The sequence below is a fragment of the Pristis pectinata genome, chromosome 7, assembly GCF_009764475.1.
Source record: "Pristis pectinata isolate sPriPec2 chromosome 7, sPriPec2.1.pri, whole genome shotgun sequence".
Lineage (NCBI taxonomy): Eukaryota > Metazoa > Chordata > Chondrichthyes > Rhinopristiformes > Pristidae > Pristis > Pristis pectinata.
The window spans coordinates 78,648,186-78,660,875 of NC_067411.1; the positions used below are offsets into that span (position 1 = coordinate 78,648,186).

The 12,690-nt window shown below is 39.6% G+C and overlaps 1 protein-coding gene across 1 annotated transcript in view; it reads left to right on the forward strand.

Moving 5' to 3' along the window:
• Nucleotides 1-12,690, forward strand: part of LOC127572915 (transient receptor potential cation channel subfamily M member 6-like) — a 110,695-nt gene that overhangs the window by 14,160 nt on the left and 83,845 nt on the right. Inside the window, exons 2-3 of the mRNA XM_052020643.1 lie at nt 8,424-8,503; nt 8,850-8,888. Of these exons, the coding sequence (XP_051876603.1) occupies nt 8,424-8,503; nt 8,850-8,888 (119 nt within the window). The remainder of the gene's footprint in view (nt 1-8,423; nt 8,504-8,849; nt 8,889-12,690) is intronic.

Genomic DNA, 12,690 nt, shown 5'->3' on the forward strand with positions numbered 1-12,690 from the left:
AGCTCAAGATTTGTTTGCAACTACAACAAGCCACTATAGGTACAGGTATAAGAGATTATTTATAAATCATTACTAAGAAATTCAAACCAGTGCAAAGATGCATACCTACCATTTCTTCTCCCACATTACAATGATGTTGCTTGCTCCTTCCATCTGTTCAGAGAAGAGGTTGTATGTGCTCCAAAAAGATTATTGGGGAATGTTTGGCAATTAGGGGCGCCATTTGTTAGTCTTGGATTTTTGTTCATTTTAAAGATACCCACTGGAAATTTTCAAACTTTTCTTCTGTGACCTCATTCTGTAGGACATGTTTCATATTTTCTTATTTCTTCACACCATAGAAGGAGGCTATTTGGCCCATCATGTTTCTACCAGCTCTGAGCAGTCCCTCTCCACACTTAATTCTCCTTTCTTACATCAACTCACCCTGCCTCTCCTTCCATTTACCTGCGTTAAATAATAATTTACAGTAGCCAATTAGTCCTCCCTTTCTATTGGAAACCTGTCTAATCAAGACCACCCTGTCACAATTCTCAAGGAGTTAACTGACCACATAACTAGTGGACAAAGAGCTAAGAATACGGTTCCAGCTTGAAGCGTGGGAAACAGCAGCAAGTGAAACTAGGCAGGGTATTCATCCTTCTTTGTTCAATGATAGGTCCATTTCGAAGTTTTGTAAAATAAACTGCTTCATAGAATCATGACATTGGGATTGATGTATTTACTTGCAAGGTAACCGGGAGTTAATTCAATTAATTCTGAATGTCTGAGTATTGGCTGGAAATGCCAGTTAAGCCATGATTCAGGTTTTGAAAAACATTTTACAGATTCAGCTTTTGTAAGTTGTTTAAGTAATTTTTTTTCAAGTTAGCCTTTTGGCTAATTCTGGGTGTTCTTTTATTTCTGATGATTCATTGAAACATTTGCAGTTTGACATTTTTAATTTCCCATGAGTAGAATTTGTAGGGTTGACTGAGCAGTTCACAGGAATTTTGTTGCTAAGTGTTTAAAGTCCTGGGTAAGGTGGTGCTTCTTATTTAATGAAGTATTTGAGTGGTAAAACTACATGATGATTAAAGTACTGATAAGTACAATGAAATGTACAATGAAATCTATAAGTCAATGGATACTTTTGCAAATGAGTTCCTACTCCGTACTGGAGCACAGATCCCTCTATCACTGATATTGTTACTAAATTAGCTGATGGTAAATCACAGGAAATTCCCTATTGAACCAATACTCGGCCATGCAGCCTTAATTGAATTAACTCCCCGTTATCTTGTCATTTGAGTTACCCTAGTGGAAAACTATTACATCTTTTTCTGAAAACTCAACAACCAAATGTCAATACACTCAGCAGAGCTCTAAGAAAACTGTCATTGATTTTCTTCCCTTTGTGATGCTGTTTAACCCTCATTATAGAGGGAAAAAAAGTCTAGGAGATTCAGCTGAGATCTCCATTTCACATTTGGTATGATATTAATCCTGCCTCAATTGCAACTAACCAGTAACAATTGCATGATCACCAGTTAATTAGAAATGAATGTTATGTCAGAATAGCAGCTGAAGAGATTGTAATGAAGAACATATTAAAAGTAAAAGGACTGACTTCAAATCTACATCATTCTGTAAGGCTCTCTCTGTAGATAATAGCATTGAAAAATCTGTTTTCTATGCAATGTTCATCAGGCCTGTTATTACAATAATTTTACTTGATGTAAGACAGGAGTTTGGGAATGAGGAGCTACTTTAAAAATAAATGATTGTCAGTAAAATGTCACAATGCTATGGTGACACTCCGTTCCCAGAGAGGTTCAAGCCTTTTCTTTAAAAAAGCTGTTAAGTTCAAACTCTTGTGTGGATTCCAGGAGGATATATTCTGAGACTGCCAGAGTAATTTGAGTATGGACATTCAGTGCCTTTCTGGAGGGAGGGGGCTGGAATGTGGGATGGGGAAATGGGGGTGGGTGCAGAGGGTGACATCTACGTAAGCTCTGTGAGAGGTCAAGGGAACTGAAGGTGAAACTTTTAAATATTAAACTTTGTTTTTGCATATAATGACAGTAGATTAGCCAAGCTCGGCAGTAAAAGCCATTAAGCAAGTTACTTTGTAACACTGAGCAGCAAGCCTGCAATTCGATTTACTCCACGTGATATCAAGAAATGGTTGAGAGCACTGGATATGTAAAGGCAATTGGATCAGACAATGTCCCTGCTGTAGCACCGAAAACCTGTAATTGAAAACAGGCTGTGTCTTTAACCAAGCTCTTCCAGTACAGTAACAACACTGATATCTATATGGCAATATCAAAAATTGCCCAGATACGCCCTGTTCACAAATCCAGTCCAGCTAATTACTGCTCACTAATCATCAACAATTCAATGGAAAGTGTCATTGACGGTGCTATCAAGTGGCACATGCTCACTAATGCTCAGTCTGGGTTTTGATAGGACCACTTGACTCCATACCTCATCACAACCTTAGCCCAAACATGCTCCAAAGAGGAGAAAGGGCATTCGGTTGAATTCAAAACTACTGTATATCAATAATCACCACACTGAAAGCAAGACACTGCCCTCTTCTTAAACTTTTCTCAGTTCATGTGAGGTGTGGGCTTTGTTGGAAAGGCCAGTGTTTATTGCCCTCAAGAAGGTGGTGGTGAGCCACTTTCTTGAATCATTGTAATCCTTCTATCAGTATTGTTGTGTTAGGGGTTCCAGGTTTTAGACAAGGCAATGATGAAGGAGCAGTGATAAAATTCCTAAGTCAGCATGAAGTATGACTTGGAGGGAACTGGGAGGACTTGATTGTGTTCCCTTCCAAACCATAGTGGTAAAGGCTGTGGGTTTAAAAGAAATCTGGGCAAGTAACTGCAGTGCATTTTGTATACAGCACACTTACTGTTATCATTCACCAGTGGTGGAGGGGATGCATTTTTAAAGTGATGGATGTGGTGTCAATCAAGTGTGTCATCTTGGATGATTGAAGATGCACTCATCCAGACAATTGCAGGGAATTTCCTCAGGCTCCTGACTTGAGCTCTGTAGCTGGTAGAAGAAGTCTCAGGAGGTGAGTCACTCTCCACAGGATACCTGGCCTTTGACCTGCTTTCGCAACAACAACTCAGTGACAAGTTTCAATGGCGATTTCAGGACACTTGAGGTGTAAGATTCGGCAATGCAGTTTGTCAATATCCACACTCTTTAATGAATAAAAGAAATTCCAGGATCTTCCTTAAATGCATAATTAGAACAAACCTTAATTTTCCTCTCCTTGTGAAGCTGCTGAGTATAGTAGTTAATTTCCTATGAAGTAAAATACATTTATTTTATTTGTTGGTTTACATGTAGAACTTAATCAAATCTATCTGTAGGCTATCTGAACATGACATCATCGTGATAAAGATCTAACCTCAATTCCTTTAAATTTATTCACCAAATCCTTTTAAGCAGCTAATGATACCACACAGAATATATATTATGACAACTTCAACAGAGTCACAGATTTTATTTTAAGCTGTCAGCTCAGGTTCATGTTAAAGCTATAAGCAATTCAGTAAGTGATTCAACTATCGTAATCTACTAGATTTAAATAATTGTTAAATTGGTTGTGTGTTTCTCATCAGGGTTTACCTACCCTGTGTTTGTAAATTTCATATAATTCCAATAAAATGTACTAAAAAAACAGGTTTATTCTGGTTACTGTTGAGTTTCAGTTGAGGAATGTAGCTATACCTGTATTTAAGCCCCAAACCAGAGAGCTGTAAGTTTGGTGAAGGGAGGAAGGTTTAACCTTTTATACACTTGCTGTCCTTTGCTGCTTGTAATCAAGTAATTCACCTCTGTATTGAAAGCTGTGTCAAAGAATTTTAGTTTCTTTTAAATGATGAATATTACAAAATACACATTAGAATACAGAAAGAGAGAAAAATTGCTGAGCACTGAACTGATGTGCCTTGACGAACTGGTGGATGGTTATCTAGAATCCTGGAAGGGTTAAAGCATATCACTGGATATGTCCTTGACACATGCACTTTTGACAAAGGTCTAGTAGGTTTGGAGGTAGGTAAAGATTTTCCTTGTTTTACTGCTAAACGCTATACATTTTCTCTGAGAACTATTTTTGTGGAAGAGAAATGAGGAATACACAATCTTTTATAAATGATTTGTTTTTCTGTTTCAGACTACATACTATTGTGTAGCTCTGTGTTCATGGGTGTTAAAACCAAGCAAAGGCATGCCTTAGTATTGCTGCAGTGCTGCAGAGTTTTGTATTCATCCTCCTCTGGAGCACATATTTGAAAAAAAAAGCTTACTTCTTCAAGAATTAGGAAACTAATAAAATTGATTTTAAAATATGGTAAGTCACATTATTTTTATGAAATTGATCTTTGACATTGATAATCAATTCATAATAGTGCATATGTATATATTCATGTGTGCCTCATGAGTGCAGTTGTTAATTCTAACTGTATACTCAGTGATAACAAATACAGACCTTAAATTGTGGCTAAAATGTTAAGGTTGGAATATTCAATAATATCATCACTTTCCTAAATGCCAGCTATAGCTTGTGCAATTTATTCATATCAACTTTGCAGTTCTATTAGTGATTCTTAAATTGTTCATCTACTTAATAGTTACCTAAGTAAATTGCATATTTACTTAATGTAGTCACTTCCAGCAGCTAATTGCATTACAGTACATTGTCAGTGTTTACTTCTCATGCTTAAGAGTCATAATTATAGCCTGAAGCATTTAAACTGTTCTCTATAGAAATACCTCCAATTATTTATTCCTGCTATCACAGTAGTGGAAATAAACACGCTGATCCCTAAGCATCAACCTGAGTAGTACTGCTTTTTATTTGTAACCTTTTGATGAGTTAAACTTCCAGGGCTGTTTTTGAGTATAAAGTCAGCACATTCAACCTTACTCCAGAACATGAGCACATAATTCATGTGACACTTTAGTGCAGAGGAAATGCTGTGTTGTCAAAAGACATTGTCCACTGGATGAAATGTTAATCCAAGGGCAGTTACATATCATCTGAAGAAGAGCCAGGTGTTAACCTGTTGTCCCAGTCAACAACACTCTTGATTTACATTTTAAAGAAATCAATTATCTGGTCATTCATATAATTTACTGTTTGTGGAACTTTGTTGTGTTTAGATTAGTTGTTGTGTTTGTTTATGTAATAATGATGACTGCACTTCAAAAATAACTCATTGGTTGTGTTATACTTTATGATACCCCTTGCCTGGAAGAAATTACTGTGTAAATATTCACTTACTGTTACTGTCTCACCTGTAGCTTACATTTTGTATTCCAAAGGCTTGCTGCTTTATTTATTGAGATACTTCCTTTTCCTGCAATGAGAAACTGTAAATTAATTCTCTTTTACCTGCTGTTTTAAAAATGCAGTAGATATCAATTAGTTACCAAGGATAAGGCAAGATATAAGCAGAATTTAATTAAAGACAGGAGTGTAGGGAGAAGCAACCAGAAAATGGCACTGAAAGCTTTGTTCCTACAATGGAGGGAATGAGCAGAGCAGTGACTTCTTCTCTGTCTGCTTGGTCTCATGCATTTATATGGCCAAGCCTCCTTTTTGATCCTTTAACCCTTTCTTCATGTCTCACATTGCCTCCACAAGTACTCAACTTGAAAGTTTGTTCTTGACATTAGATACCCCACTGAGAGACAGTTGGTCGTGTCCAGAAAAATTGTTCTGCCAACTCTGGTCCAAAGTAAAAATTCATTTCTACACCATCAACCCTCCCTCCTCTTCCTTTGTCAATAGCGTCTCCCCTAAGAAGAGCTTGATGGGGTGTTTGTAGCTGGCATTACTAAGCAGATTGTGGGGCTGTTGTTTAGAGGAATTTCTGAGGTCTGGGAGTTAGTTTGATGGAAAATGAGCTTGTGTGGTAGTGGAAAACATGCTGAACGTTCAAAGTGAAATTTTAATCCCAACTGGTTTCACCTTCATTTCATGCTTCATTAGAAATAAAGATCTGATGCACTTGTCAGCAATGTAAAGAAGAAGTTAGAATGTTGACTCCTGTTGATAGCATAACCTGAAAAACATTTGGTGATAAAAGGACATCAGCCTATCAAACAATTGGCAACTGTGACTTTATCAGATCAATTTATAGTCCACTTAATTTTCCAGCAATGTCAATGGAAAAGAAAACCTGAAGAGCTGTAGGACTAATTACCAGTTTGTAATCACCCACTTGTGCTACTGCCACAGATCTATTTGACTCCTTCAGGGTTTGGGAAGGAAAAAACCAAGTGAACCAAAGTGTAATAAGCATGTTGAAGTGGCAACCAAGCAGTGGAAAATGGTGACAGGAGAGACATCTCTAGGCTGCCCTTAAATATTGAGGTCCAGGGCACCTGCTATCTAGGGCCTGCTTATAACATTCAACACTATAACATCATTTGAGAGCAAGAAACACTCTGCCAAGCAAGAAGGCTGCTGAGCAGAATTTTGCAAGTTACAACTGAGCAAAAGTATTTCAGACATTTTAAAATTTGAGACACAAGAGACTGCAGATGCTGGAATCTGAAGCAACACACAAAACATTGGAGGAGTTCAGCAGGTCAGGTAGCATCTATGGAGGGAAATGAATATGACCTTTTGGATCGAGACCCTTTATCTGGAGTTTTAAAATGAAGTTTTAGGATGTGTACTTAGTCCACTGCTTTGCTCTCTAAATTCACCCATGACACTATGGTTGGCAGAATCTTAGATGGTGATGAGGAGGTTGACACCACTCAACCAGCCAATCTATCTCACTCCTGTACACCTCCTCATCATCTGAGATTCTGCCAACAATAGTGTCATGAGTGGTGTTGCAACGACATCCTCGCACTGAACATCAGCAAGACCAAGGAACTGATTGTGGACTTCAGGAAAGGGAAGTTGGGAGAGTACATAGCAGCCCTCATTGAGGGGTCAGCAGTGGAAAGGGTGAGCAGCTTCAAATTCCTGGGCATCAACATCTCAGAGGATCTATCTTGGGCCCAACATATTGATGCAATCATGAAACAATCATGCCAGTGGCTCTACTTCATTTGGAGTTTGAGGAGATTTGGTACGTTGTATGCAAATTTCTACAGACGTATGGTGGAGAGCATTCTGACTGGTTGCATCGCCTCCTGTTAGGGAGGCTCCAATGCACAGGATTGAAAGAGGGTTGTAGACACAGCCAGCTCCATCACGGGTACAACCCTCCCCACCATTGAGGACATCTTCAAGAGGCGATGCCTCAAGAAGGTGGCATCCATCATTAAGGACCCTCACCATCTTGGACATGCCCTCTTCACATTACTACAATCGGGGAGGAGGTACAGGAGCCTGAAGACCCACACTCAATGTTTTAGGAACAGATCTTCCCTTCCACGATCAGATTTCTGAACAGTGCATGAACTCATGAACACTACCATGTTATTCCTCTTTTGCACTATTTATTTATTTTTGTAACCTATAGTAATTTTTATGTCTTGCACGGTAATGTTGCCGCAAAACAACAAATTTCATGACGTAGGTCAGTGATAATAAACCTGATTCTGATCCTGATTCTGAGTTCACTGTGTAACGAAAACCCTCTCAAAAAAATTCTTAAGTGTACCCATAGCTTCTCATGTGCATGTTTTACTGATACCACAGAAAGCCTGGACTCCTGAATCTATCCAGCTTGGATAGATGAGGCTCCAACACAGATCACAAAGGATAGAGCTGCAGAATCACCACAGAAAGAGGCTCTTTGACTCATTTAGCCATACTGGCCTTTTAAAATCCAGTTAACGGTGTTCTCGGTTTCTTTCTCTGTAGCTCTGCCATTTTTTTTCCCTTCAGGAACTAATCCACTTCCTTCTCATAAGCTGTGATTGAATCTGTTTCCGTCAACTTTTCAAACAATCCATTCCACGTCTTGCAGTGTGATATAAGTTTTTATCTCACGGTCCTTTGCAATCACCTTGAATCTATGCCCTCTGGTTCTCAATTCTTCCACCAGTGAATCACCACCTGTTCATTTACTTTGCCTAGACAGTCCATGATTGTGAACTTCACAACTTTGCTGTTTGAAGAACACAACCCTATGTCCTTCAATACATTTACATGGATAAAGTACCTTCAGTCTATCTATGTTGTTGAAGTAAATGCTGAGAAATTGCCCAGCAATAGGGATACAGCAGGGCCGTGCACTGGTGCAGAAATTCTTTATCAAACTGATGTAACATCTGTGTCACTGGCCCACCCACTTCAACAAGCCGAATCCCAGTGGGCATTTGTAGCCTTTGACAGGCTATCGCAGGCTTAAAACCAGCATTGTGCATTGGATGTTCATTCAAGAAACCATCTAGTCTATTTGAATCCATAGACATTATTAATTGGATCTTTCTCTTATTTTTAGACCAAGAGGTCGTGGATAGAAGGAGTTTTCTATAAGCGAGAATGTGGAAAAATTATAACCAGTTCAAGAGATTCGCACAGGTTAGATGACTCAAGTACACTTGTAAGGCTTGAAGGAACTATTCTTTTGCAGTCAGGGAGACTACAGGGTTATTGGTGTTGGAAATGGTAGTGTGGTGTTGGGGGGATGATTCTAAGACACACAACTGAGGTGCAGTGGAGAGAGTCAATCTTGCAAGTGGGTGTCTTCTATCTCGTATGAGAACACTCGATTGTAATATTAGGTCGCAGTGAAAAGGAGCTTCTGTTTGCAACACTGAAGATAGAACACGGGAAATACAAAAAAGCAGTTTACAATGGCATTGATTTTTTAATAGTATTTGGACAGATTGTAGAAAAAGTGAAAATGAATTCTTTTTTATGGCAGGTGTCTTCCAGGATGCCAGATTTGTCAGAACCTAGTGCGGTAAGTACAGGAAATATTTTTGTCATTTATGATTTTTCTAAGCGATACATGAAGTCTGAATTTCAGGTAAAGAGGCCAGAAATTCTCAGGCCTTGTGCTCCTCTGCAGCGTGGGATCGCTGATCTGCTGCTGACCATTCTGCTGGAGAATCCAGGGTCAAGCTAATGATAATTGGTCTCCATGTTGGGTGCTTGATTGGTTTCTGGGAGGGTGTGGGAGAAAGGGAGCTGAAGTTATGATAAATGGTTGGATGTGTAGGAGAAGCAAGTTGGCACCACTGACCTTAATGATCTGGAAAGGCGAAGGTTTTAAGTCCATTTACAATCTTCAGGCAGCAGTTTTGTGAGAGAATACAAGTTTTAGGCACTGCAATAAGCTCCACTTTATTCCCTGCAAGAGTCTGCATTCTGATGTCTTCCCAGTGTTCAAACTGAGTGATAGAAAGGAGGCAGGAGCCATGGAAACTCCAATGGATGGAAGCCTTCCACTGGACCCTGAATCCTTATGATATTGGTGGTCTTCTAATTGACAGTCAGATTCTATTTCCTCCCTAGCAGTACTATTTAAGAACCTTTCTAGGCAAAGGCTAGGGGAACAGACACTTAAAAACAGTTAAAAAGGATTTAAATAATAAAACAAGCTTGAAAAATAATTAGAAATAATAAACATTTCTAAATTAATAATATTTAAATAACAGCATTTAATAAATTAATAAATACAGCAAAATAAAGAAAATTAAAAACTTAGTTGAGACCACCTTTTTAATAACAGTCGGCAACACCATTCAAATAAATGGGTCGTAGCTGGCCACTCAGTTCAGTATGTCCCAGAACCTTCATTGGAGTCAAAGGAGAGTCCAGTGTGAAACAGCAAATCAGCTATATTGGTAGCTGACATCCACATGGTTCAGTATTTTTGCTCTGTGAAATAGTTATGAAAGCCAAGGACGTGTTGAATTGCAAAAAGTTAGCAGGCAGATGTAGCCAATGACTAAAAAGACAACAATTGCAAAGGAATTGGAACATAGGAATGGATGTTTTGTTACAATTGTACAGGGTGTTGGTGAGGCTGCACCTAAAAAAGGATATAGTAGTATTTGAGACAGTTCAAAAGGGATTCACCAGGCTAATTCCTGGGATAAGAGAATTATTCTATAAAGAGTGGCTAAACAGGTTCTGTCACTATTCTTTGGGCTTTAGAAAAATGAAAGGTGATTGTATTGAGATATGCAGGATCCTGAGGGGGCATGACAGGGATGTTTTCACCAGTGGGAGAGTCACAAACGAGGGGATGTAGTTACAAGATGAGGACCCTTCATCAGAACTGAGAGACAAAAGCAAATTAGTTTTGGTAGGAAAGAAGGTGGGGAGAGATGGAAGAACATAGGGAATATCCATGATGGGGTGAAGCCAGATGGGTTAATGAGTGCAGTTACAAGCACAATGCTTCCTTGTCTGTGTAATCTATTGTTGTTAGTGAGGCTGTGGGACATGCCTATCAAACCAGACTGTATTAATAGATTTACAAAAATGGAGCCAAGAGATGACAGGCAGAAATGACCGGTTCTGATACAGACAGGAAGAAAGAGCGAGTTACCTAAAGTTTGAGAATTCGGTATTGAGTACAGAGGCTGCAATGTTCCTAGGCAAAGGATGAGGCATTGTTCTTTAAACTTGTAACAGTGCAGAAGGCCACTAGCAAAAAGGTCAGAGGGGGACTGGGATAATGAATTAAAATGGCAGGCAACCAGAAGCTCAGGGTCAGTCCCGCGGACTGAACGCTTGTTCTCTGCAAAGCGATCACCCAATCTGTGATTGATTTCTCCATTGTAGAGGAGGCCACATTGTGAAAACCAAATGTGATATACTGGAGCAACACACATATACTGGATTGGAAGAAGTGCAAGTGATTCGCTGCTTCACTTGGAAAGACTTTTTGGGTCTCTGGATGGTGGGAGGGAAGAGGTCAGAGGACAGGTGCTGCATCTCCTGTGGTTGCAAGGGAAAATGCCATAAGGCAGGAAGTGGTCGGTGGGGACTGAAGAGTGGATCGGGGGGTCAATGTAGGAAGCAATCCCTTCAAAATAGTGAAAGGGGAGGAGAACATGTGTCCGGTGGTGGAATTTTATTGGAGCTCACAGAAATAGTGAAGGATGATCCATTGAATGTCAGGGTGGTGAGGTGGAGGATGACCCAGGGGAACTCTGTTGCTGTTCTGCTCAGGAGGAGAGTGGGTGAGAACAGAGGTGCAGGAAAAAGAAGAGATCCAGTCAAGGGGTCTGTCTGCTATGGCAGAGGGGAAGCCACGGTTCAATAAGAACCAGGTTATTAAGCGTACTACATTTAGGATCAACACCCTGATGGCCATTTAGTGACCAGATTTCTGAATTTGTGTAAATATCAGATCACTGTTTAAGATGGGGCACACCAAAGCTAGAAATAATGTTATGTGGTTTCAAATGACAGTCCTCCAAATTAATGCCAGATTCATAAAAATAGATTTCAAATCCTGTGCCTGTTTGGAATCATAAGTGCAAAACGCAGAGGCTGGGCAGGAGCTGGCCATGATATTCCCAAAAAAAGCAGGGGGAGATGAATCCTGGCAAGGCTGTGAGATGGTGGAAGGCCTCACTGGCTGAATTGCAGATATCGTTTTTTTGCATTAAGCCATGATTGTGAAGGATGGTTTTACCCACGATACTGGGCGGCAGAGTGATGCAGCTAGTGGAACTGCTGCTTCACAACCCCAGTGACCAGAGTTCAATCCTTACCTCGGTTGCTGTCTGTGTGGAGTTTGCACATTCTCCCTGTGACTGCGTAGGTTTCCTCCAGGTGCTCCAGTTTCCTCCCACATTCCAAAGACATGCAGGTCAGTGGATTAATTGGCCACTATAGATTGCACCTGGTGTGTAATTGGTGAGAACCTGGGGAGTCGAATTTACTGGTAAAGTTAGCAGGGGGAAGGGATTACCCTGTGAGTCAGCATAGGCTGGATGGGCCGAATATACCTGTTGTTGTAAGGAAATATGGAAATTTCAAATGTTTATGTAATCTAATCCGGGGCATGCCAAGCAAATGAAATGACAAGTACTATTTATTATGATGTTGACTCTTTAAAATTGAAGCTAAGCTCTACCAGCATATTGCTGTTTCCTTTATTCCACTTGCCCTGTGTTCAGCACTTCAGCTGCAGTGATTCCAATTATTGAGCCTGTATCACTACCACCATTAGTTGTAGCAAGTAACCATGAAATGAACACTGTTCATAAAAATCTGTTCAGCCAATAAATAACATAGTGGTATAAGCCAGATATAAATGTAGAATTAAATTAAAAGAACATAAAAAGTAGGAAAAAGGGAGAAGCCATGTGATCATTCAAGCTGCTCCACCATCAATAAACTCATCACTGAACTTTCACATCAACTCCATTTTCTTGTCTTCTGACCAAAACCTACAATTGCCCATGTGGCCAAAAATCTACCAATGGATCAATTTTTTTTAAATTCAAAAATGAGCCTTAAGTAGACTCAAGGACTGAACATCTGAAGCTCTCTGTGGGAGAGAATTCCAAACAGGTACTGATGAAACCAATGTTAAACAATCTGCAAAATAATGGGTTTTCAGCTGTAGAATAGTTTGTTGGTCCCCACGTTGGCCCCATGAACGCAAGAACCCACAAAACCTGGGTGGAAGCCAGTTAGTTTTGATCCCAAGGAACAAAGAAGAAAGATTAAATAAATTTAATGCTCCAATAGCTTTGAAAGAATGAGACCATGTTTTATGTTTAACCTGATTACTAACT